This window comes from Oryzias latipes, chromosome 10 (genome assembly GCF_002234675.1).
Source record: "Oryzias latipes chromosome 10, ASM223467v1".
NCBI lineage: Eukaryota > Metazoa > Chordata > Actinopteri > Beloniformes > Adrianichthyidae > Oryzias > Oryzias latipes.
The window spans coordinates 15,930,020-15,957,967 of record NC_019868.2 but is presented as its reverse complement, the minus strand read 5'-3'; the positions used below and the strand labels follow the sequence as shown (position 1 = coordinate 15,957,967).

Sequence of the window (27,948 nt, the reverse complement as noted above, 5' to 3'; positions counted from 1 at the left end):
TTAGTTTATAAAACACTTTTATTTTTATAGAAAGTTCATTTCATCTGAGATGTAAACATCTGGAGAAGAGGTTTCTTTACTGAGAGGCAGGTCACAGGTGGAGCTTAGTCCTTTCACCTGAAACACTGGTTCATAGTCCGCAGACAGAAGGTTGTAACCAAAAGATGAAGATGGAGCACAGGCCTCTGGCGCAATAGGTGTGACCTGCAATGAGTTAAAAAAAAAAACACAGAGAACAAAAACACAAACAGTAATTTAGAGAGAGTGACAAAAGGTCCATATCAATACAAATGATTACATATTGTTAAAGTTTAAGAGACAAATTTGCTGTCGTTTATTAGTGTACCTCAGGCTGAGAGATATTCTCAATCTCAAATGTTGGTTGGTATGACTGCTGAGAAATATAAAGAGAAAAAACAGTTTATTAATTACTGATATTAAAAGGGAAAATACAAGTAGGAACTATTCCCTCTAACAGTTAAAGCTTATTTTACTAGTACGACATTTTTTCATGAATTTATAGCCTACAAACGTTCACAGTAAGTACCCACGGGTTATTATTAAAATACATCAAAGCTCTAGCATTAAGTTTAGACAAACGATCATGCCTAAGCCAAAGTCACAGTAGAAAAAAAACCAGCTGTACAAATACGGCACTAAAATTTATATTTCACAGGTCAGTACTGAGCAAATGTGGAGCTTAGTCATTGGCTAATACTCTAAAGACAGAGGATTGTGACCAAAAGATGAACATGGAGTAGATTTCTCTGAAGCTCCAGGTGGGACCTAAAATCAGTGTTTAATTAAAAAAAAAAAATGTTTAGGCTTAAAGGGCCTATACATTGCTATAATGGCATGGATCTGAGGAGGTGAGGGCTTCATCCACTCAGGATGTTTTTCAGACAAAACTCATCTTTTTAAGAAAGCCTTTATGTAGTTTTTACTTGTCCACGTGTTTTCATTTGATTTTCTAAATCTTATTAACTTATAATTTAATCTATTTTGATTGTACTTGTGGGATGTGTATGTGCTGGATGTTAAATTGTTATATGTTTTTATTTATTTATGCTATTTTATTATTAATGTTTTCTTTGCTATGTTTAGTATTTTAACTACTATTTTCTATCTTACTATTATGGGACGCATTTTGAGATGCTTCGTAGCTGGAAAAGTGCTACACAAATTAAGTTTAATTTAATCTAATTCTTAAGCATTTTATAGTAAACAATATCCATGTCTATGATAATATTTTACTTGGACACAAAATAATTAATAAAAAATGAAAAAAAAAAAACAAGCAGCAGGACAACTATTCTCCTTATATTTAACACTTGTTTTACTATTATTTGATGCTATTTTTTGTTCTTTTCATTTTTATGTATTTATTAGACTGCAACTTTCTTATAAGTAAATACAGGTACTGAGGGATTTTGAACCAACCAGAACATAAAATCTACAGCAGACTGACTCTTAAGAGCTGAACATAAAATATTTGGAAACTAAAACAAATGACTGGATGCATATGTTGTAAAAATGGACCCTTTATTAAGACTGACTCATCTTTGTTATGCTATGATACTGAGAAAACTGTTTTGTTACCATAACCAATCCCTCAATCTCTTCTGAAGGTGCATCCCACAATTACACCAGTTTTCATTGCACCTACCACAGGTCCAGTGGAAGCAACTGCAGCATCATGGGAAATCCCAGCATTCACTTCTGTGGGGGGCAAAACTGCAGAATAAGGTGGAGCAGTAGATCCTGGACCTGCAGGCTCATTTAAATCCTGAAATTATGAGATTATATTTTAAAGCATCACATAAAAAGGAACCACTTTGTGCTGCTCAAATAAATACCTACATGATTATATGTTGTAGGCAGTTCTGTTTGAGGTTTGTCACCATCACAGCGGCACGTTTTACGACAGACCAAACAGAACGAGAGGAGAACCCCAACAACAGCCACAACAGCCACGATTACAAATGCCTTCGTATGCTTAGATTCTGAAAGCATAAGTATTAGATGTTGTTCTACTGATTAGAAGAAGAAAAAAACATTGGTTCGTCTCATTTTCAAAGAATGTTCTTTGGCTCACCATTATTGTCCACCTGAGATAAAGTGAACTCTCTGAGTTCAGCTTGTCTAGGAACATTGTGCGCAAACTCCTCCTCGTAAAACAACGGTTTCTTTGTAGAACAATCTAAAAATAAAAGCAAACAATGCAAAATTAAAAAGAAAGTACAGTTAATTATGTTAATCTGGAGCCACAGTTTAGTTTAATTAGGATTGGTTGATTAGTTAGACTCATCAAACTTCACTAAATCTCTATTGTGATGTATTATTAAAATACCTTTAGCTTTGTAACGGTTATTACATTTCAAGTAAATCATACATTTAATATATTAATAATGATTATGATGATGAATTGCTAATTATTATTATTATTAATATGATTAATAATGAAATCATAAAATGTATGTTTAAAAAAATTACAACAGTGTTGATTATTGTGACTCCAGCAGGTTCAGCTTTAATGTGTTTAGTGAAACTAAATTAACACTTGACAGAAAAGGAATGCAAAGACTGAAATTCTCACCCAAGACAGTCAGTGAAAATAGATTTAAGTTTTGTCCATCACTGCCTGTAATAACAAAATTTCCATTATCGGCTTCAGTCAACTTTGTCAATTTTACTTTGGAATAGCGCACTTTGAGCCGCGCATCCATGGCCTAAGAAAGAATAAAAACAGTTATTATGAACAGAGACTAACCTTAGAATGTCTGGAAAATAACTATATTATTGTTTTAACAAATACTACTCACCTGTCGATTATCCATCAGTAATTTCCTTGCTCCTCCTGCTATTGGATAGAAATACAGAGGCCCTTTGTAAAAAGGATCTGGATAAATATCTATATCTACACTGCGCCCGTAGCACACTTCTTTTCTCTGAAAACCACAGGAAGAACCTAAAACAGAACCAAAGAAAGACAGAGAAATGAATTACAGAGATGTGGAAACAACAAAGAACTTGATACTAAAACCATCCATCCATCTTTTTCCGCTCATCCAGGACAGGGGTCACGGTGACAGCAATCTAAGCAAAGACGCCCACTTTGCCCAGTCTTCTCTCTCTCCGTCAAGAGATGTTGTTTTCCACAGGTCCTCTCTGTCATTCATTGACGTGATCTGTCCTACAGACACCATGCAGCTCTTCCTAACCCTCTCTCTCTGTCCCACTCAAGTATCTTTTAGGAGTTGGTCTATAAACTCTGCTTCTTAATAAAGACTATTGATCCAACATTTTTTTTTTTGTGTGTGTGTGTGTGTGTGTGTGTATTTTTTTTTTTTTGTATCTTCTGTCTCCAACAATGTTATGAGCATTTTTAAAAGTGACACTTCACGTGTTTTTACTTCCAGAGATGCATCGTAGAACAAAGAAACTAAAAGAAAAGATCAACCTTGTGTGAACTCAAAATGTTTTTCAGAAAAGGGTTTTGTTTCCTCGTACCCTTTAAACCAGAACTAGTTTTTGCTCAAAGATCATTAAAACAATAAGCGGCCGGAACTCACCAAAGAGGACATAGAAAACGGTGAAGAAAGTCAGGAACATGACCTGCGGACGGAGACGGCACGTGAAGCAGTCACGCGACTCTGAAAACAACGTTTAAAATGTGTCCGAGGAACCAAGTAATTATGAAAATATCATAAATGATACCACGATGATCTGTTCTTCAGCGCATCTGGACTAGATTATTGACCAGGAATGATCGCTGCTCGTTCAAGTCTTTTCCCTTTAGTTCTACAACCTAGAGTCTAGTTGCTCTGGAGAACAGATATCTGTGAATAAAGCAACAAAAAAAAACTTCAGAAACGGCGCTATCCAGCAGTTTACAGCAAGAATACGCCGGCGTTATCCAAGATTTTGGAACATTTCTTCTTTACTAAATCCCGTTAGAAAAGAACTCTCTGTTTACCGCAACGACTCAAACCACGCCCAAAGACTACACACGGTCGGACCGCATCATATATCCCTCCGCGAAAACAACTCACATTCTTTTTGGGAATATCCAGCTCTCTTAATTTGTTGGCCCAACGGAAACAAATTCATATGAAACCGTTAATTATACCATGTGTATCATGTGTCTGGTAGAAATATTAGTATTTCAAGGATTTAAAAAAATCACTCGTATGGCTTATTGTCATCCACAACAAACTACAGGATGTAACTTAATTGACATCCCCCTCCCCAAATAGTTGTCCAGTCAAAATCACAACATTGTAAAGTGACAGTAGAACAAAGTTGAAAATTAAAGCTTAAACTTAATTAAATAAACAAGAGTAGATTGACAATTCCAAACAGCTCGTATTCCACATTTCACATAATGAAAATTAAAACATTTTATGGTGTGCATTTTGAGTATATTTAATGCCAACTCTTATACAAAGATTATGTGCTAATGTAGTAACAAATAAACATTGCTATTTCCAAAATAGTTATCTCCATCCCATTTTTATTTGCAGTGGAAATGCATTAATTCGGTGTATTGCTTGAAATGCTGTGTATTAAAGTCCCACTCCGATCATCTTTTGATCTATTTCTAAAAGCGTTACATTTGGTCTTTTAAATATAAGTAGGCCTATGGAGTTTTTTAGGCAAAATCGAAAAACCCTGAGTTCTATGCTGATCTTTATACCTTGGACATGCCCCGTCCCCCAGATTCCATTCTGGACTATACAAATTTACCACATATTTGAGTTGAATCCGCAGACAATCTGGGCATTCCCATTACTACTGCTGAAGTCCTAGAAGCTATTAGGGCACTTCAAAGTGGCAAGTCACTCGGACCTGACGGCTTCACCGTAGAATACTCTAAGGCAGTTTCAGATCTGCTTGGTCCATTCCTGAAAGACATGTACAATGAAGCCTTTACACTATGTCGCCTCCCTAATACACTCTCAGACGCCACAATCTCCCTTCTTCTCAAGAAGGATAAAGATCCCCTCCTTTGCAGTAGTTATAGGCCCATCTCACTTTTGAATGTGGATTTTAAAATTCTGTCAAAAATTCTAGCCGCTCGACTACATATTGTGTTATCTTCGATCATAGAAATGGATCAGAAAAGCTTCCTGCCGGGATGGCAGTCCTCTTGCAAAACCAGATGCCTGTTAATAACATCCGTTCTCCTGGCTCTTCGCTGCCAGAGATTGTGGTTTCTCTTGATGCAGAGAAAGCTTTCAACAGAGTCAAGTGTAGCTTCCTTTATTCCGTACTGGCCAAATTCGGATTGGGTTGGGCATTTGTCAACTGGGTTAAGCTTCTATACTCTACCCCTAAAGTATCTGTTTGTACTAATGGCATCCTTTTCCCCTTCCTTATCCTGCACCATGCCCTCTTTCCCCCCTGCTTTTTATTTTGTTTATAGAACCGTTTTAAATTTTTATTATTATTATTATTATTATTTATTTTTTGGTGTCATTCTATATTGTTTTCTTTATTTTTGTTTTTTGTTATTTTTTTGGCCAAGGAAAGGAGGGAGGGTTTTCGGAAGGGAAGATGGGAGGGCTGGCTGGGTTATGTGGATTGGGTTGGGGGATGGATAGAATGGGAGGGGAAAGGGTTGAAGGGGTTGGGAGGGGCGGTGACATTGTTTGATTGTTCTCGTTTTTTTTTCATAATTGTAATTGCTTTGCACTGGCATGTCTGTTTGACAATGTTCAATGAAAAAGTTGAAAAAAAATCGAAAACCCAGTGTCGTTTACTAGGACAGTTTCTGCAGAGCAGCAGCTGTTCATCAGAAATTCCCCCTTGAGTTGAGGGTGGGACTGGAGTAACTTCCCATCATTACGTTGAATATTCTCCCACTAGTGTACAGCCATTCACAATGCCAACCTAACATTAGTGGTGCAACAAAAACAGAGAGCAAAATTGGAGCTTGTGATGACTACGGTCACACAGGATTAACATTAAGATGTAGTGTACAGTTCTACTTGATTTTATGATTTGTGCATGTGTATGTATGTGGGTGGCAGGGCTCAGGCGGTACATCAGGTTTTCCAATGATCAGCATTTGGTGTCAACATTCAAGTTAATTTACATGAATTTACTTGTGATATCTTGTCTTAATTTTAAAGCCAACTCTTGCCACTGAAGTTGAAGGGTAAATGCTTTGCTCTTACGAGACTTTCCAAAATCTTCAGTCTTTTATAGTAAATCCTGACATGTATTACCTTTTTTTGTGTGGGGGGAGCACAGTTATCACATGTTTTCTTGTAGTTAGACTGTCCCAATAGAAACTGTGATGGACTGTCTGCATGGACAATGGTATTCGGCAGTGGCTCTGGCGGTAGAGCAGGCTGTCCAATAACCGTAAGGTTATTGGACAGCCTGGGGGGGGAGCTAGGATCACCAGCCTGCTGGTGATCCCAGCTCCCCCCCTGCCAACTGTCATTGTGTGTGGGTGAAGTGTCATCGGGCAAGACACTTCACCCTCCAGTGTTGCTCCACTGCTGTGTGAATGTGCATGAATGTCCTGGTGATGGTCAGAGGGGTTGTAGGCGCGAACTGGCAGCCATGCCACTGTCAATCTGCCCCAGGGCAGCTGAGGCTACATCAGTAGCTTACCGTCATCAAGTATGAATGAGGAGGAATGGATAATGGACACAATGTAACCGCTTTGAGCGTCTGGAAAAGCACAGATAAATCCGATCCGTTATTATTATTTTTGTATGAATTATTTGTTGTCTTGAGTTTTCATGTGGAGTTGTACCTTCTTGAGGTGGCCTAAATATGGTGCCAAACTGAGAACTCCAAGAGGGTTCTGCCACTACCTGGGAATGGCTTTCTCTGTTCTGCTTTTGTTAATTTTTTTGTCTCAACCCCCCACAAGCAGCGATGATTTCCGGATCTAGTGCAGTTGCACTAAAGAACAGAACAATGTGGTATTTTTTTTAATATTATTACGTGAGGACCAAGGATCTTTAGATACGTATCATTAGTAGTTTAAACCCACTCATTTAAAAGTCATGTGTGTGGTAATGGGAGATGAGTCATTTGAGTTCTTTCCTAAGTTACAAGTTATTTTAAGTTTATTAAGTGGAACTCTTTTGTGGTCTAAAGACCTGTGCTCTTGGAACATGATTGCCTGGTCCATCACAGAGCTATCCAGTCATACAGTTTTGAGCCAGATACCATTTAGATGAGGAAAACAAAGATGTTAATGGATCTATTTGTCTGCATTTGAATGCATCATAAGTGGAGCAGCTAGGCCGTGGCTTGCTGTTGTAAGTAATATGGGTAATATGTTACACCGACAAACTTTAGGAAAAGCCTTTTTTTTGCCCTCTCCTGATTACCAACGATTTGAATAAAGCAATACTCAAAAATGCTATTTTAAGCTTAATTTCCTTTATATACTGTATGTCCCCTATTTTTTCCCCCGAAAAATACAATCACCCTGAAGTGCAAATCTTACTAACAAATCACTCAATGTAAAAACATATTAAAGATCACAATGACAATCTAAAAAACCAAACTAAATAATAATAGTAAAAAATAATCATTATTAAACGTCGGCGAAAATCTACGGCGAAATTCGTCCCGGTGTGTACGGGCCTTTACATTATAGAAATCAAAACAAGATAAAAAAAAACACAATTACAAAAAAAATGAAATGACATAAAATTGAAACCTTTTGGGAAAAAAGTAATATTCAGAAATCAAAAAGAAATGTTAAAAAATGAAACGAGAAATGAGAATCTGTTTTCTCATGTTTTGCTATTTACCTACTTAAAACTTTTATTTGTAAAAAATAAAATAAATGAAATTAATAAGCTGAACAGGACATACAAATACAGTACATAAAAAACTGTGAAGAAAATCATGACCGTGGAAAGAGATGGAGCACTACTCCTTCCTCCTCCTAACAAGAACTCCTCCACGTCATGTTTTCAGGTGCTCTGTTCTTCTGTACAAGTTGGACTAAAATGTGATCGCTGCTCATTCAAGCAGCTTCTTCAGTTCTACAACCTCTATAGTCCAGTTGCTCTGAAAAACAGATATCTGAGAAAACGTCAGAAACGATGCTGTCCTGCTGCAGGTTACCCTAGTTAACGCCCGCGATAACTAAGATTTTGGAACATTTCTTGTTAGTTCAGGAAAGTCAAACCTACGGTGGCCCAGAACAGAACCACGCCCATAGACTACAAACGCAAACCGCCTCACATATCCCTCCGCAATGGTGGTTTACATTCTATAAACTCAAAGAGAAGCAAGTTTGTTTTAAAAAATAATTAAAATAATAATAATAATATTAATAAGAATACACTTATAATAAAAATAAGCAATCAAATAGAAAATAGCAATAACAATTTAATATTTTTTATCTTAAAAAGCGCAATAATTCTTAAAGTTGTTAATTTTTAAATTTATTTATATAGATTTTATTTACATTCAGGGGTAACAAACATATCAAGGTCATACCTCAACAACAAAATAAACGATAAAAATAATAAACCAAGGCAGGTTCTGACAAAGACAATACATTGTATTTATCAATATTAAAATTATTATTACTAGTAGCCTGGTAGTAAACAGTAGTCCAGAATTTTTAAAAATAAACTTTGAAGAAGTTGAGCCATTATTCCATAACAGAAATTAAACCAGACACAGAAAAATATATTAAAAACAGTTTTTTTTAATCAGGGATGTCTTCAAACTCTTTGTATATTAAAAAAAAGAATATTACAATTTTGTGTGACACACCCATCATTAGCAAACATGTCGGGAAAAATGTAGTGCGGAAATACAATTAAATTTCTTAAATCAGACTTGTTTTGGGTTATTTATCAAATTGTACATTCAAGTACACTTGCTTACTCTACCCTTTACAAGCCACATGTTCTTGGGTTTATACAGACTTAAAGACCATATAAAAATTACACATTGAATTTTTGCCAGAAGAAATATTATTTGAATATAAGGATGCATAATGTATACATGCAAAACATACAGTATTGTGTTTAAGATAAATACATTTATACATAAAACTAAAAAAACAGCTTTAGCTGTTGAGGTTTTTTTTTACCTGAGAAAAAAACAATAGCTATTCCATGACATAAAATATTTACTAACCGCTTATTATTATAGTAAATATAAAGTCTTAAAAAACACACCTATCATGCACCAACCAGTGTCATATTTATTCAGGATACAGAACATTTTTTTTTTAAATTCAGTCAGAAACTGAAAGAGTTTACATATTACTAGATTTTATGGCATTTTTTTTTTTATAAAAAGTTGAATTCATTTGGTTTGTTAACATTAGTGGATGGCTGTTCTGTATTAAGTGGGAGATCCGAAGACAAATTCAGTCTGTTCAACTCAAACGACGGCTGAGTATCAGAAGAGAGAATGTTGGAACCAAAGGCTGAAACTGGAGCACACGTCTCTTTGGTCGGTGGTGTCATCTAGAGACAATATTTGAAAAAGAAACACATAAAAACAGTGTCTACAAAAGGCTCATATTGATACAAATCAGTAAAGTCAAATGCTAGTAAGACTGCAGTGGAGAACCGACTGAGCAAGCTGGAGGGTCGACTGAAGGCCGTAGAGAAGAAGTGATGCAGGCTGGGAAAGTTGAAACACTAAAGATGTCTAAATCTTTGTGAAATGTGGGGGAAAATAAAGTAATCCTTCAGATTTTTTAATACAAATTCTTTCTGTTCACTTCCAGATTAGAAGAAACTTAACTATGATCAAGGATGATTAAAAAATGTATTTAATTAGCTATTTATTTAGAATTTAATTTAGAAAAACGGAAATAAACGTCCTTTTCCTTAAAAAAATATTTTTATTTTCTAACAGGAAAAGGATTTAAAAGGATCCAAAAGCAAAGGTTTGTTTTTCATGAATTGAAACTTTTTTTAATATGATCCACTTCAAGATCATTGAAATGTATTTTTACATTTCCTTTTGTTGTAGGTTAATATGATTTCTAGCTATTTTTTAGTAGTTAGAATAATGAATCTTGGTTTGTTTTTCTACTCAAACTGCATTCATTCATTATGTATTTTATCACTGCAGCTAAGGTGAATGCTTTGCTCCTGGCAGCCGTACTGTTAAACGGTACATGTAGTATTTATGTAGCGCTCTTTCTGCCTTGCTTTAAGACCCAAACTGCTTTACAGTCACACCCATATTGATAACAGCTGTGATCCTCTGATCAGACATCAACTGCTCTACCTCTGCACCACAGCCGTATCATTCCTACTCCTGGATGTTGGTTGTTTACCAAAATAAAATAAATAACTGTCAATTTTAGCTGTCCTCTAAACAACATTAAGATAGAAAACTAATATTCACTGCTTGGACATAAAATAAAAATTAAAATAGTCCCAAACTTTTATATGTTTTTTAATAAAAAGGAAAATTTATAGTATAAAATCTAATTCTTTATTGTTTATCAGAAATGATTTCATGCCTCAGCTGCCCTTTTTGATAGATCAGCACTTTAGTGACATTTGTTAACAGATGGAAGAGAAGGTTTTCTACAACTTGTCAGGTTATAGATTAATTTGTTGGCGGAAAAAATGAAAACCTGATGGTGAGAATGATAACAAATTGTATTTATTATTCGTTAGCTTGAGTAGATTGAAAAGATGCAGAAAACCTGAGAAGCATTTGGTGGTAAGTTTTCTAAAATACTCCCCACAAAAAAAAAAAAAAAAAAAAAAAAAAAAAAAAAAAAAAAACATATACACCATATATCGATTTATTACAAACGAATAAAAACTTACAACTTCATAGAAAAAAAAAAAAAAAGAAATTCAAACCTTTATATTTTTTTACACACAAACAAGGCTTAGTTTTGTGTGCTGAATTTTATGTTTTTTAAACAAAAAACTTTTGTCAAATTGTCAAGGTGCAGCGTCTTTTGTTAATTATAACAAAAGACGCTGCAGAGCAGGATGACAACAACAAAACAAAAACTCACTGTGGCGTGGCGTGGCGAGGCATGAAACATGGAAACATGAGTGTGGCAAAAACATGGAGACATGAACACCATGACAAAAAGGTAATGGACCAGCACAGGAGGAAGGCAGAGACGAGACTTATATACAGACAGGGCAGACAAGACACAGGTGAACACGATCAGGGCAGATGGGACAAAAGGAAGTAAAACTCAAGAAACAAGACAAGACAGGAAACCTTTCAAAATAAAACAAGAAACAGAACCAAACAGGACAGGACAAGAACTAAAACGAAAAACAAGACACAACAAACTGAAACCATGACAGTACCCCCCCCTCAAGGAACCGCTCCGAGGTTTAAAAAGTCACTTGAGGGGGGGATGCCCGGAGGACAAACTTCGACGGGCAACATAGTTCAAAGAGACGGCCAGGGGTCCGCGCCGTCCGGCGAGGCAGGTCCGGAGGACGGCCGGGGGTCCGCGCCGTCCGGCGAGGCAGGTCCGGAGGACGGCCGGGGGGCCGAGCGGTCCGGCGAGGCGTCGTCAGGCGTGGAGGCGTCGTCAGGCATGGAGTCAGGCATGGAGTCAGGCTCTGGCGGGTCGGGCCAGCAGTCAGGCTCTGGCGGGTCGGGCCAGCAGTCAGGCTCTGGCGGGTCGGGCCAGCAGTCAGGCTCTGGCGGGTCGGGCCAGCAGTCCGCCGGCGGGTCGGGCCAGCAGTCCGCCGGCGGGTCAGGCGTGGAGCCGAGCTCAGGCGGGTCAGGCGTGGAGCCGAGCTCAGGCGGGTCAGGCGTGGAGCCGAGCTCAGGCGGGTCAGGCGTGGAGCCGAGCTCAGGCGGGTCAGGCGTGCCAGTGGAAGCGGGGACCGGTCGGGGTTCAGGCGGCACCCCTGAAGCTGGAACGGGTGGGGGCGCAGGCGGCACCCCCCTGGGAGCCGGGACGGGTCGGGGTGCGTCCGGGACCACCACTGAACGTGGTTGTGGTGCTTCCGGGACCACCACCGGAACATGACGGGGATGGGGTGCATCCGGCACCACCACTGGAAAGGGATGTGGTGCGTGCCGGACCACCTCTGGAACAGGAAGGGGACGGCGGGGACGACGGCAACGACGACCCCCCCTCAGGGCAAGACGGCTCCCAGTAAAGTCCAGGGGGCTCCCACTCCAGGCATACGAGGAGAACTGGGCCTGGTCGAAGACCCAATAAGACCTCGTATGCTCGGCTTCCTGGCAGTAGGCCTCCAGAAGCCGCATGTCCCGCTCTGCTGGGTCCAGAAAATATGGCTGGTCCATTCTGTCATGTGCGGGAGGCTCGAGAGCCGGTAGGACCCAGACGCAGAGGCGGGAGGCAAACGGGTTCAGGGCTAGAGGGTTTAATTATAACAAAAGGCGCTGCAGAGCAGGATGACAACAACAAAACAAAAACTCACTGTGGCGAGGCATGAAACATGGAAACATGAGTGTGGCAAAAGCATGGAGACATGAACACCATGACAAAAGGTAATGGACCAGCACAGGAGGAAGGCAGAGACGAGACTTATATACAGACAGGGCAGACAAGACACAGGTGAACACGATCAGGGCAGATGGGACAAAAGGAAGTAAAACTCAAGAAACAAGACAAGACAGGAAACCTTTCAAAATAAAACAAGAAACAGAACCAAACAGGACAGGACAAGAACTAAAACGAAAAACAAGACACAACAAACTGAAACCATGACAAAAATTCTCACTTATTTTGTGTTACTTTAAGGCAGTGGTTCCCAAACTTTTTCTGCAGGGCCCCCCTTTCTGAAGATTAGAATATTTTCGAGCCCCCCACACTGACACAAATATACAAATCCTTTGTTTCTAAACTCCACCGCGCCTTATAACATGTGGTTAATGAGAAATCTTTCTCTGAACGGTAGAATTCTGCTATCTAAAGCTGAAGGAATCTCTAGATCTGTCTATGCGTCTCTGTCTTTAGAAATGCCAAAACACATCTATAACCTATTAAACAAAACATTATTTGATTTTATTTGGAGGAAAAAATGTCATTACTTAAGCAAAATTTGTTTTGTGTAACACCAGAAAACATGGGGGCATGGATGTATTAACCTTTGAAACTTTAAACAACTCTTTTAAAATAAAGTAATTTATTGAAAGGGGAAGACAATATCTGGAATGCATTTCCCAAATATATATTTGACACAATGGGAGGCATTAAATTCTTGCTAAAATGTAATTGTAAAATTGAAAAATTACCCACAAAACTTTCAAACTTTTACAAACAAGCCCTGCTGGCCTGGAAACTCCTTTATAAACATAATTTTTCTCCAACAACTTGTTTTATTTGGAATAACAGTAATGTACAATACAAGAATAAATCACTTTTTTTCCTAGATGGTATGATAATGATATTGTTTTAATGCAATCTTTAGACAACTTTTCAATTCTCATGGACATCTTCTGACGTATGAAGAATTTCTTTTAAAATTTGGTATTCCTGCTCCACCCAGAGAATATGCAATTGTGTTAGATGCCGTTCCAACCAGTCTACTTCAACTGTTTAAAGGGATTTATAACAGAAGTCAATTAAGAACCCAGACAATTTTTTTGGACAATGTGGATATTTGTGTTAATTCAGTTTCCAATAAACAAATAAGAAATCTTTTACATACCACAACCTTACCTGCTGGGAGGTTTTATTGTGAATCCAAATTTGTGGACATAAATGGACTTATGCTTGGACTATTAGCAATAAATACTGTCTAAATAACAAAATAAAAGAGGTGTCCTTCAAAATATTGCATTGTATATATCCTACCAAAAAAACTTTGAATAGATTTGTTGTGGACATGGACCTGTTTTGTTCATTCTGTGGAACTCAGGAGGAAACTATTTATCATCTGTTTGTGGACTGCAGACATACAAATAAGGTTTGGATTGAAGTGGAAAACTATATTGGAAATATAACTAAACAAACTGTTACATTTTTAGATAAAGACATTATTTTGGGTTACCTTAATGTCAAAGTAGACAAAGATAGTATGTTCATTACACAATTGTTTTTATTATTGGCAAAATTCCATATCCATAAAGCCAAATGGTCAAACTCAAAACCTAAATTCCAGCAGTTTTTGAGTGAAATCAATCAGTACTGTACCATTATCAAACATCTGCAAAACCAAAAAGCAATTCCAACTCATTTAATTTTTGAAAGATTTAAAATTTATTAATCCCCAAAGATTTTTGAAGTAATAATTCTTTTTGTCTTATGTTGTATATGTATGTGTATATATTTATATACTTTTTGTTTTATTTCTTATATTTTTCTGCAATATATACACATTTCAATTCCCCCTGAGACATTCAAATTGTTATTGTATTATGTTGTTTGTCAATAAAGTATGAAAAAAAAACAACTCCACCGCGCCCCCCTGCAATACCTCCGCGCCCCCCAGTTTGGGAACCACTGCTTTAAGGTAACAAAAATGTCGTATTTCAGATTCGAAACAGAAAAGTTTAGAGAGTTAACCCCCATTTGAGCTGAACATTTTTCCCAATGCAGTGTATTCCAGGCATCTCTGTGAAAAGTGAATCAGTTGCAATAGAAATAAATGACCGACTTCAACAGGTTTTCACATGTTCCTTTTTTCTAACACGACTGACGACTTGATATGAAGGCATTTGAGGTCCTTTTGCTCCTATAGGCAGATCTTTGGTTAATTGTCAAACACAAATGAACCGTTGACTGTATAAGAGAGCTGGACTGAGCAAGTGTAGAAAATGACTTGCTCCTGGTTCCAACCAAATGAAGTCAATTCAGTTACCATGTTGGAACCAGAACTCCTCAGTGCGCAGTGATTGATCTGAGTCCACAGTGGCAACTATTCTCTTCAATCAAGAGTGAGCTTGTTAGAAGACCACACCCCTTTATGAAAGTGGGCTTGGGACAATCTGTTCATCAAATGTGGGGCAACCTACTTTTATTGAGACATCTGATTGGTCGGTTTATAACTTGATTAACTTGGACTACAGCAAAAATAAATAAATAAATAAATAAGGATTACGAACAACATGTAAAAAAAAAGGAGGTAGCAGAGCAAGAATGGTTATTCTGATAAAAATGACAGAGTTTATTTCTCAAGAGTAGTCTACGTGAAGTCAGCTTTTTGGGACCAGCGGGTACTTCCTGTTTGGAACGCAAAAGGGGGAGGGGTCACTCAGTCCGGTTCTCATATACAGTCATTGACATGAACAAACAAAAAGTACATGATTTGTGAATTCTACAAGACATTTTTTTTAAGTTTCCTGCTCAAGGATCATAAACATTTAAGTCTTGTTAAATTCCAAGATAGTGTGTTCACAGCCTTGAAATGTAGTTTATATTAACATTATAAACACGTGAAAAAAGCGGACACAAAAGAAAAGATTTAAATTTATGTCATAAAGCTACAGCCTAAAGCTGGTTAACTTAACTTAAAAAACACAGAAAAAAAAAAACAAAACCTACATTTTTTTAGAGTATTTGTATAGAGATCACCCACTTGAAATATCAGCAACTTTACACACCTTATAGCCAGTAACAATATACAAAGATATAGTGGTATAGCCAGTAACAATATACAAAGATATAGTGGTATAGCCAGTAACAATATACAAAGATATAGTGGCACATTGGCATAAGAAACCAAAGTTTGTTACACTTTGGTTTCTTTAACATAGAAGACAATTTAAAGAAAAGTGTGTACAATTTATGCATGCTAAATATAAGCAGAAGCCTTCTATTTTTTACCCAACACAGGCTAATTGTTGCATATTACATTTGCAGCATTAGTGTCATTAACGTACATGGTAACATTTTTTTACTAATGTATCTGATGATTATCGTTTGACTTTGCAACTTTGCATTTCACGATTTTGTGATATCACAGTGTAAATGAAACCACTTTTATCCTCTGCCTGATAAGTAAGCTCAGCACAGAGTCTACAGCCCTACTGACCTTTAAAGGGCCTATGCTATGCTATTCTTAAGCCCTTTTATAGTAAACAGTATCCATCTTTATGATAATATATTATTACCTTTGGCACGCAAAATAACACATTTTTAAACAAATATTAGTTATTTTCTCAAGCTCTTTTCTAACCTGGAAGTAAGACGGCTCGATCTATGAGGCATGGCCTATTGCTCACTGTGGGTGCCGCCCATTTAACGATGTCATCCTAGAGTCGGCCTCTGCCGCGTGTCTGCGTTTCTCCAATGAAAACAACATTAGAACTTTTGCAAAGATGGATATGCATGTTGTGTATATAAAATAAACATTTTTGCGGATTACCGCTAGCTCTTCTTCCGAGAAAGTGTGTGTGTGTTAGCCTGGGGGCGGAGCTGACAGGGCAGACTCTTCCTGGAAGGGGCTGTTCTCACTTATCTACGTCACAATGTGAAAACCCGCTTGTTTTGTGGATTGGGAGGGGCTGGTGGTCAGAGTGCAGGTTTTTAGGAAGTCAGAAATGTGTGAATGGATCAAAATACCGCTCTGAGGTTTGTTTTCCTGAGAAATTAACATTATAATACAATTAAAAGCTCAAAAAGTTGATTCTGCATGGTTTAGGCCCTTTAATGGACCATGAGTGTTTTATCAATGCATTTTTAATTGTTTTAAGCCTGTAAAACACTGTTGTATGAAGGAGTGCGTTGTTTATAAAGCACTTTTATTTTTATAGAAAGTTCATTTTTTCTGAGTTGTAAACATCTGGAGACGAGGTTTCTTTACTGAGAGGCAGGTCACAGGTGGAGCTTAGTCCTTTCACCTGAAACACTGGTTCATAGTCTGCAGACAGAAGGTTGTAACCAAAAGATGAAGATGGAGCAGAGGTCTCTGACGCAACAGGTGTGACCTGCAATGAGTTAAAAAAAAACACAGAGAACAAAAACACAAACAGTAATTTAGAGAGAGTGACAAAAGGTCCATATCAATACAAATGATTACATTTTGTTAAAGTTTAAAGTGCTGTTGTTTATTTATGTACCTCAGGCTGAGAGATATTCTTAATCTGAAATGTTGGTTGGTATGACTGCTGAGAAATACAAAGAGAAAAAACAGTTCATTAATTACTGATATTAAAAGGGAAAATGCAAGCAGGAAGACAACTATTCCCCAAACAGTTAAAGCTTATTTTACATTCTTCATGAACTTATAGCTTACAAACGTTCACGGTAAGGACTCACCGATAGTTAATAAAATACACCAAAGCTACAGCATTAGGTTTAGACAAACTATCATGCCTAACCCAAGGTCACATTAGAAAAAAACCCAGCTGTGAAAATACGGCACTGAAATTCATATTTTCATAGGTCATTACTGAGCAAAAGTGGAGCTTAGTAGTTGGCTGATAGTCTAAAGATGGAGGATTGTAGATGGAGCAGATTTCTTTGAAACTTTAGGTGTGACCTACAATCAGTGTTTCATTGAAAAAAATGTTTTTTTAGGCTTAAAGGGCCTATACATTGCTATAATAGCATGGACCTGAGAAGGTGAGGGCTTCATCCACTGAGGATGTTTTTCAGACAAAATTCTTAAAACTCATCTTTTTAGGAGAGCCTTTATGTAGTTTTTACTTGTCCACGTGTTTTTATTTGATTTTTTTAAATCTCATTAACTTATAATTAAATCTATTTTGATTGTACTTGTGGGATGTGTATGTGCTGGATTTTATGCGTTTTTAATTTATTTGTTATTTTATTATTAATGTTGTTTACTATTTTAACTACTATTTTCTATCTTACTATTATCTATTTTATCATGGGAAGCATTTTGAGAAGCTTTGTAGCTGGAAAAGGGCTATACAAATGAAGTTTAATTTAATCTAATTCTTAGGCGTTTTATAATAAACAATTTCCATGTCTATGATAATATATTACTTGGACACATAAGAACAATTTCTTATTAACTTTTTTACTAAAAAATGAAAAAAACAAGCAGCAGGACAACTATTCCCCTTATATTTAACACTTGTTTTACTATTATTTGATGCCATTTTTCATTCTTTTCATTTTTTTTAAATAATTTGACTGCAACTTTCTTATAATAAGTAAATATAGGTACTGAGGGATTTTGAACCAACCAGAACATAAAATCTACAGCAGACTGACTCTTAAGAGCTGAACATAAAATATTTGGAAACTAAAACAAGTGACTGGATGCATATGTTGTAAAAATGAACCCTTTATAAAGACAGACTCATCTTTGCTATGCCATGATACTGAGATACCAGTTTTTTGTTACCATAACCAGTCCCTCAATCTCCTCTGAAGGTGCATCCCACAATGAGTTCTATTGCTAGAGGAGACATCACGTGATTCCTCATGGGAGGAGAGCAACGCCATCTTGGTGAGGTCAATTTACTGCTGGCGTGCATGCATGTGAAAACATTTTTTGCAAAATGCCAGTTCATTGTGCGGGTTTCAACTGCCAAAATCGGACAAATGAGTCCATGAAGGAGGAAGGCAGAACATCTGACAGGTAAGTATTATAATTTTTTTCTTTTAATGCTGCAGGGGCTTCATTAATCATACTCATGTTGACATGCATGATGCTGCAGGGCTATTATCAACATGCTGCATGATGAATGTATAATTTGCTGTCGACATAAATGTAAACTTTATTTTGTTAAACCTAAATACAGCATACTAGGCTATTATAGTAATATAGATTTATACATTTCTGACTCAGTGACTAAACTTTTCTTGCAGGTTGGATTCAGACTTCACAAAAGTGGGCCTTAGCTATCACAACATCTAACCCAGATGGATCACTGTGGTACCAACTAGCAATACAGTACATTTTGAAAAGACAGGTCAAACTGTTCGCTTGAAACCAGCACCATAATATCTGTGTTACACCAAATTGATCACTCACATGAATCAGTATGAATCTACTGTTTTTCTTTGTTGTTGTTTTTTTTTAAGGGTAAATCTATTATTCACTTTTGGACTTTTTGTTGACTATTTTAATATTATTATTATTATCATTGATAATAATAATAATAATAATAATAATAATAATAATAATAATAATAATAATAATAATAATAATAATAATAATAATTATTATTATTATTATTACTAATTAATTATTATTAATATTTTTTATTGTTTATTGACTTATTATTTATTTATTGTTTTTATTGATTTACTATTGATTTGTTATTATTAATATTATTGACTTATGGTTGAGTTTTTCTATAATAATTTAAATGACATGTCAAAGGGGTCTAAAACTTCTAAATGTTTAGAAATTATTTTTAAAAATTCTTTGTAATAACTTTTTTATTTGTAAGAAGTCCCGCACAATACATTTTCATTAAAGTTTGAGCTTTTAAGGCTGACTGTTTCTCTTCTTTAACAACGACAAATGATGTATATATATATTATATATATATAATATATTTATATATAAATATATATAAATGTAAAAATATATTTATTATATAAAACCTACTTAGATGCCACTAAAAGCAATGGAAAGCATTGTCACGTGGGGGCCGACGACCTCACCAAGATGGCGTCGCACTCCGCCACTGTCGGTCAGGCTTCTCAAGCGTGTGTGTCTAATCTGGCGATATAACTCATTGGCATCCCACACTTACACCAGTTGTCATTTTTTTCCTTTTTTTTTTCAAAACGTTATTGAAGATGTACAGGATACAAAATCAAGTCAGTTTTTAATTACACAAATTAAAAAGAGTGAAAAACACCAGTTGTCATTGCACCTACCACAGGTCCAGTGGAAGCAGCTGCAGCATCATGGGAAATCCCAACATTCACTTCTAGGGGGGGCAAAACTGCAGAATAAGGTGGAGCAGTAGATCCTGGACCTGCAGGCTCATTTAAATCCTGAAATTAAGAGATTATATTTTAAAGCATCACATAAAAGGAACCACTTTGTGCTGTGTTTATTTTCAAATAAATACTAACATGATTATATGTTATAAGCTGTACTGTTTGAGCCTTTTCATCACCACAGCAGCACGCTTTACAACAGCACCAACAGCAGCAGAGGAGAAGCCCAACAGCAACCACGACAGCCACGATTACATATGTCTTCGTATGCTTAGATTCTGAAAGCATAAATATTAGATGTTGTTATACTGATTAGAAGAAGAAAAAAACATTGGTTCGTCTCATTTTCAAAGAATGTTCTTTGGCTCACCATTATTGTCCACCTGAGATAAAGTGAACTCTCTGAGTTCAGCTTGTCTAGGAACATTGTGCGCAAACTCCTCCTCGTAAAACAACGGTTTCTTTGTAGAACAATCTAAAAATAAAAGCAAACAATGCAAAATTAAAAAGAAAGTACAGTTAATTATGTTAATCTGGAGCCACAGTTTAGTTTAATTAGGATTGGTTGATTAGTTAGACTCATCAAACTTCACTAAATCTCTATTGTGATGTATTATTAAAATACCTTTAGCTTTGTAACGGTTATTACATTTCAAGTAAATCATACATTTAATATATTAATAATGATTATGATGATGAATTGCTAATTATTATTATTATTAATATGATTAATAATGAAATCATAAAATGTATGTTTAAAAAAATTACAACAGTGTTGATTATTGTGACTCCAGCAGGTTCAGCTTTAATGTGTTTAGTGAAACTAAATTAACACTTGACAGAAAAGGAATGCAAAGACTGAAATTCTCACCCAAGACATTCAGTGAAAATAGATTTAAGTTTTGTCCATCACTGCCTGTAATAACAAAATTTCCATTATCGGCTTCAGTCAACTGTGTCAATTTTACTTTGGAATAGCGCACTTTGAGCCGTGCATCCATGGCCTAAGAAAGAATAAAAACAGTTATTATGAACAGAGACTAACCTTAGAATGTCTGGAAAATAACTATATTATTGTTTTAACAAATACTACTCACCTGTCGATTATCCATCAGTAATTTCCTTGCTCCTCCTGCTTTTGGATAGAAATACAGAGGCCCTTTGTAAAAAGGATATGAATAAATATCTATATCTACACTGCGCCCGTAGCACACTTCTTTTCTCTGAAAACCACAGGAAGAACCTAAAGCAGAACCAAAGAAAGACAGAGAAATGAATTACAGAGATGTGGAAACAACAAAGAACTTAAAACTAAAACGATCCATCCATCCGTTTTCTTCCGCTCATCCAGGACAGGGGTCACGGTGACAGCAGTCTAAGCAAAGAGGCCCGGACTTCCCTTTCTCCATCAAGAGATGTCATTTTTCCAGTAAATCCCTGGGAAACCCCTGGGGTCTGCAGCCAGTGGGACATGCTTGAACCACCTCCCCAAGGAGGCATCCAGACCAGACACCAAACTCACACAAAACCTCCAGCATCCTTTAGAGACGGTGGGAAGAGCAGAAAGTGGGAAAAGGCCCAGCCACTGCAGGAACTAACCTGAGAGCCCCAACCTCAGGTCTCGCTAGTGCGGAACGCCGGTGGCGCCAATCCAGGCATTCTGGCATTTGTTTTCGTAAAGGAATTCTAAAATGAACACTGCCCAGTTTCTGTTCATTTAACAAATGGCAACATTGTCTGAGTGCATTTAGGGTGCTGATTCAGAGGGTAAATCGGGTCAAAACCCAAATTTATGCGTAAATTCTTTAACAAAAGTGATGATTTCTGATCAGTCAGCTGGATTTGCATTTGAAACTGAGAGAAGCCTCTTTTTAAAAAACATTGATATTAATAATAATACATTTCCTGACACTTTTTTTTTTCTTTCTCCAAAATAAAACCTACTTCCTCCACCCTTCCTGACTGGCTAGCTCAGTATCTCTGGACTGCTGATCCCAAGTACTTAAAGTCCTCCACCATCTTCACTTCTGCTCCCTGAAACCTCACAGTTTAACTTCAGTTCCTCTCATTGACACGCAGATACTCCATCTTGCTGCAGCCGATCTTCTCTCCCCTCCTTTCCAGAGCAAACCTCCACCTCTGTGTTCCTCCACCTGATCCTCGGTGTAGTCCCACCTCCTGCTTGGACTCATCTGTCACACCTACAGCACATCTCACCGTGGTCCTCCAGCTCTCACACACATGTCCTGAACAACTCAAACATGCTTCACTGTCAGACTTCCTCAGACAAAACCACAGGTCCTCTCTCTGTCATAGACTTGATCTGTCCTACAGACACCATGCAGCTCTTTCTGACCGTCTCTGTCCCATTTTTAGGAGTTGGTCTGTATCCCTTGTGCTATCTTAGGCACTTTAACATTGGGAGTTGCGTCATCTAGACCCACTAGACAGTGCGCTGAACCTTTTTTCCTCAATGATTTGTGATCTTCACTGGTGTCCATGGATTACATGAAATCTTTCCACCTTTATCCACCTTTGTCATGGTAGGGGGAACATGTCAATGTAAGGGTGGGGTCATCTAAGATAGCACAAGGGATAAACTCTGGTTCTTAATAAAGACTGTTGATCCTACATTTAGTTTTTTGTGTGTGTTTTATTTTGTAGCTTGTCTCCAACAATGTTATGAGCATTTTTGAGGGGGACACTTGGTTCGGTAAAGTTAGAAAGATCTTCACAGATTCGGACTTCCGGCCTCAATAACTCTTTTGCTACAACATTTATTGTAGCATGAATATGCTGACAGGTCTTCATTACCATTTCACATAAATGAAGACATTTATTCGCTTTTTAAAAGATTATTGATTTTTGTAGAAAGTTGTTTCATAGAGGTTGCACTTTGTTGCATTTACACCTCGAAGAGAACAATTTTGATCAAAAAGTGAAAAAAAACAAAAAAAATTATTTTGATATGCATTTGTAGTTCACTCTCTTTGTTAATACAAAAGGATTGAGATACTTGCTGTCACATTTTAGGTATCGGTCCTGAAGCCAAGAGGGAAAAACAGTTTCTGAAGCTACAGAAAATTTCATTAAGTCATTCAGAAACAGCCAGAAACCTGGGTGTTATCTTTGACTCTAAGCTAACTTTTATCCCCCACATAAAACTGGTTTTTATCATCTCAGAAATCTGGCTAAGGTCCGCCCACTACTCTCTCTTGCTAATATGGAGATGCTAATGCATGCTTTTATTATGAGTAAAATTGATTATTGTAACGCCCTGCTTGCTGGTCTTCCAAAAACCAACATTAGGAACCTTCAGCTTCTCCAAAATCCTGCTGCACCAGTTCTCACCAAGACCAGGAGGCGGGCTCACATCACCCCAACTTTAAAATCCCTGCACTGGCTCCCCATATGCTTTGGGATTGATTTTAAGATACTTTTAACAGTTTTTAAATGTCTTAAGGGTCTTGCGCCTTCTTATTTATCAGATCTTTTAGTAAAGTATGAACCCTCGCGGACCCTGAGATCCTCTGGCACTGGTCTTTTAACCATTCCGACTATAAAACCAAAACCTATGGAGAGGCTGCATTTCAGCACTATGGCCTCCGTTTATGGAACAGTCTGCCAGACGACCTGAGAGCCGCAGAGAGCATTAATGCATTTAAGAAAAGGTTAAAGCCCCATCTTTTTAACCTGGCTTTCAGCTAATTTTTTACTACTTTCATTTATTTAGTTAGTTATTTATTTATATGTATTTATTTATTTATTTAATTACCCATTTCATCTTGTTTTATGAACTTGAACTAGATTTTTACCGCGTTATTTTAATTTTCCTTATTTCAGTGTTTAATTGTTTTTATCAATATGTTTACTTTTTCATTCTCATTTTTATTTTCATTTTTATTTCCGGTGCTTCCTCAGCTGGAACCTCTCCCTCTGGGTCGGCTGCTGTTCAGCCACTGCGGCTCTGGATGGGAAACTGCATCACCACTTAGCTGTGGTGGAGCGGTCCACACCTGTGATGCTGCATTTGGCTGTCTATGCGGCTATTCACAGAGGGGGAGGTTTCAATTATCAGCGTTGTTTTCGTGCTCAGCCTATTTCTCACTGTCTTTCCCCATCAGTTAGGGGGTGGGAGCATGGCCGGCCCTCCCTCTACGCGAATTATGCAGCCGCGTAGGGCCCCCGTCACCACCAGGGCCCTGAAGTGGCGAAAAAAATTAAATAAAAAAGACCAAAATCTGGCAACCCATTTCATAGAACTTCCGTACCAACGTGCGCTCTGAATATTGTGCAAAATAAAGATGCCTGCACTTTAATGATCCCCCCTTCAACACACCTGAACCAATCTGGCAACCCAAATAATGACGTTACACCACTCTTAGCTACGATTGGTCAACATCACTGCATCTGATCCTGGCACAATGTGCATTTACAAGCGCAGTTTGTTTCAATATAGTTGGGAAAAAGAATAAAAAAACGAGCGCATTTTGTCACAATGATCAAAGCGACAACAAGAGAACTTCATGCCACAGAGACTTTATCCATCAGGAGCTGAAAAAAGATGAAAAACTTCAACATCAATCACAAGGTAAGTTTGAAGGATGTTTTTTACATTATCCAGTATTTCTGTGCAGCTGCGCAATTTACGTAAGATACTAATCGATCTGAGGTGAAGATGGTACATAAACGACCCCGTTTGTCGTAACTTCCAATGGAAAACTGGAAAATAATTCTGATACCCCAGTTTCCAAGATGAGGTCCGACATGACCTTCTAAAACGGTGGAGTGGAGAGAAGAGTAAATAATGACAACGGTGATGGCTGATCAATGTTTTAACTCATGTTATCGTATTGTTTAATTGTTTTGCTACACATATTTAGTGCGTTCTGGATTTTCCGGTTTATGTCAGTATAAAAACTGCTGTTTATCTGTTATAGAGTTAACAGTCTGGTAGTCTGACTTTTCAATAATGTGTGTGTCTTAAAATCTTGCATTGGCATGGAATCTGGAGAATCAAAACTACCAAATACAAATAGGAAATAAATGTTCTCATTTATGAATGACAAACAAAATAAATGTACTAATTTTAAAATTATGAACATACAAAATAATAGATAAAGAAGTGTATAAATGCTTATATTTCCATTTATACTCAAATTATTGTTCACATTTATTATTAATAAATGGGTACATTTATTTCTTATTTGTATTTTGCAGTTTTGGTTTTACATGAGGATGTTTCGCACGGTTCCGTCTCAGCCGACAGTTTCTTCTGCTCTCAAAAAGCATCAAAAAGTATTGGTAATTTAAAAAAAAACAGTGGCTGCATAACCCCTTTTTTCATAAACACCACTTGAAGAGTATGGAGCCCCAAACTGTTCATAATTAAATTAATAAATATGACCTCATGCAAATAATCAAACAATAAATCTCTTATAAATATATAAAAAGATCATGAAATTGTGGAAAAACCTGCAGACCGATTTTAATGAGCCAATATATTATTAGTATTCTGCTATAGATATTTTATTAGCTTTATCATTGATTATTGTATAATAATAATTCTTGTTTTTTTAGCTGCAGAATAAACTCCTGTCACCACTTCTACTGTTGAAAGGGAAAACATTTGACTGTTTGACTTTTCACTGTTTGCTTTTATTGAAGTTCTGTATCTTGTGTTCCAGAGGCTCCAAGAGAGGCGTGTATGAAAGAGGAGCCTACTGGATCCAAAATTCCACTTACCGGTACTTCAAATCAAATTGGTCCGGCTGAATGGCCAACCACACTCTCTGATCCAGTAAGAATGGATTTGGTGCAAAGAGATCCTTTTCAGACTGAGAAAGACTATGACTTTCCGAAATCCCCCTCATTGAGCTGTTGTTTTCTTTATGTTGGATTGTTTTACTGATATTTGATTTGCTATTAATTTGCTGTTTTTTGGGAATGTAATTTGTTGAGTGCCTAATGTTACATTAAAAAAATATTTAAAAAAAAAAAAAATATATATATATATATATATATATATATATATATATATATATATATATATATATATATATATATATATATATATATATATATATATATATATATATATATATATACATATACAAATTTGTCATTCATATTTTTTTCTTTGCATTTAAAATTTGTTTGGCACCATTAAATGTGCATCCAACATGTAGGCAATAAACTGTATTCAATTCTTCGGCAGCAACAATAATTCACAGATGTATTAATAAACAGATCTCATTTATATTACAACAACAGTTGCGTTTTTTTGGTGCTGCTGATCAGTTAGAGGGCCCACAAATTAAATTTCGCTTAGGGCCCCCGGAAGACCAGGGCTGGCCCTGGGTGGGAGGTGTGAAAGGAGTGGGGGGCTAGGTACGGGGAGGGGAGCCCATTTTTTTTTATTTTTGTGCTTGTTTATTTTAATCGTCATGCTTGTTTTTATATTTTGTTGTGTTTTATTTTCTTTTTATTTATTTTTTTGTGTTTTAATGTAAAGCACTTTGTGTTATATTTTTATATGAAAAGTGCTTTATAAATAAAGTTTTGATTGATTGATTGATTGATTGATTGATTGATTTGAACGTTTATCAAAAGAGTTATTGAGGTCGGAAGTCCGAATCTGTACCGCGGTCAAGTGAGCCGACATCTGTGGAAGTGCAGTCTCGCTAGCCGTCACTGAACTTTTGCATGCGCGTTTACACCATAGTTTACGGTACACACGCCCAGCGAGCTGGAAAGACGGTTTAAAGCGCTTTTATCACCCATGTCACTGTTACCCATTATCAAATAACATGTACTGTGCTCTGAAATAAATGAGAGTTATTGCAAGCCCTATATTGTTATTTGATGTACAAATGTATTCATTTCTATTGCATGTCTGTTCATTCCATATAACACTACCAGAAATAATGTGTTTTGTCTGAAATATAATCAATCAGACAAATTCTAAAAGTGAGATTTAACACTGACAAGAGTGTTTTGTGGGTTTTTGAGCATGACATGGAATGGAATCAAACAGAAATGAAGAAACTCCACGTAAAGGGGGAACATCTGGTCTTGTCAACTCTTTCTAAAGTTGCTTCATTTAAGGTGACACCAAACTGTCACTGGATTATTGTTAGTAGTGATGTTCACTAACATCACAGCAAGTTTGAAGAAAAATGACTGTAGAAAAGTAGAGATATTGACATTATAGACCAATTCAGGCCTCGTCATTCATAGTCAGAACATATCATGTTTATAAACCTCCATATAAAGTATTACATGGTTAGAGTATTTTTTGCAGTCATTTTTCTTCAAACTTGCTGAGATGATTATTTGATAATGGGTAACTGTGACATGGGTGATATTAGCACCTATGCAGTCTTTCCAGCTCGCTGGGCGTGTGTACCGTAAACTATGATGTAAACGCGCATGCGAAAAGGCCAGTGACGGCTAGCGAGACCGCACTTCCACAGCTGTCGGCTCACTTTACCGCTGTGAATCTGTGAATACCATTCTAACTTTACCAAACTGTGACACTTCACGTGTTTTTACTTCCAGAGATGCATACATTGTAGAACAAAGAAAGTAAAAGAAAAGACCAAACTTGTGTGAGCTAAAAATGTTTTTCAGAAAAGGGTTTTCTTTCCTCCTACCCTTTAAGCCAAAACCAGTTTTTGCTTAAAGATCATTAAATTAAATAAGCGGAACTCACCAAAGAGGACATAGAAAACGGTGAAGAAAGTCAGGAACATGACCTGCTGTGGACACAGACCGGCACGTGAAGCAGTCACGCGACTCTAAAAACAACGTTTAAAATGTGTCTGAAGAACCTTTGTCGACCAAGTAATTATAATAATATCAAAAAATATACCACGGTGCTCTGTTATTCAGCGCAACTGGACTAGATATTGACCAATGATCGCTGCACGATAGTTCAAGCAGCTTCTTCTCTTCACTTCAGTACAACCTTAGAGTCTAGTTGCTCTGGAGAACAGATATCTGTAAATAAAGCAACAAAAAAACTTCAGAAACTGTGCTATCCTGCAGGTTACAACAAGAATACGCCGGCGTTATCCAAGATTTTGGAACATTTATTGTTTACTAAATCATGTAAGAAAAGAAGTATCTGTTCACAGCAACGACTCAAACCACGC

General features: G+C 36.9%; 1 protein-coding gene across 5 annotated transcripts; it reads right to left on the bottom strand.

Moving 5' to 3' along the window:
• Nucleotides 1–27,948, bottom strand: LOC101174512. 5 transcript variants are annotated; one of them, XM_023959201.1, is made up of 9 exons: nucleotides 27,507–27,948; nucleotides 20,890–21,035; nucleotides 20,664–20,796; nucleotides 20,163–20,267; nucleotides 19,928–20,070; nucleotides 19,727–19,846; nucleotides 16,981–17,028; nucleotides 16,762–16,848; nucleotides 8,676–9,467 (listed from the first exon to the last, which is right to left on the bottom strand). In XM_023959201.1, exons 1-9 carry the CDS (start codon nucleotides 27,544–27,546, stop codon nucleotides 9,288–9,290), a joined length of 1,002 nt encoding a protein of 333 aa, XP_023814969.1. In that variant the 5' UTR covers nucleotides 27,547–27,948; the 3' UTR covers nucleotides 8,676–9,287. The 5 variants fall into 5 exon arrangements, with proteins under 5 accessions (XP_023814971.1, XP_011478523.2, XP_004073510.2 ...); XM_023959202.1 differs by having other exon boundaries at nucleotides 16,981–17,025; XM_023959203.1 differs by lacking the exons at nucleotides 8,676–9,467; nucleotides 16,762–16,848; nucleotides 16,981–17,028; ... (3 more) ...; nucleotides 20,664–20,796; nucleotides 20,890–21,035 and adding exons at nucleotides 1–204; nucleotides 347–394; nucleotides 1,667–1,786; ... (2 more) ...; nucleotides 2,597–2,729; nucleotides 2,823–2,968 and having other exon boundaries at nucleotides 27,507–27,939.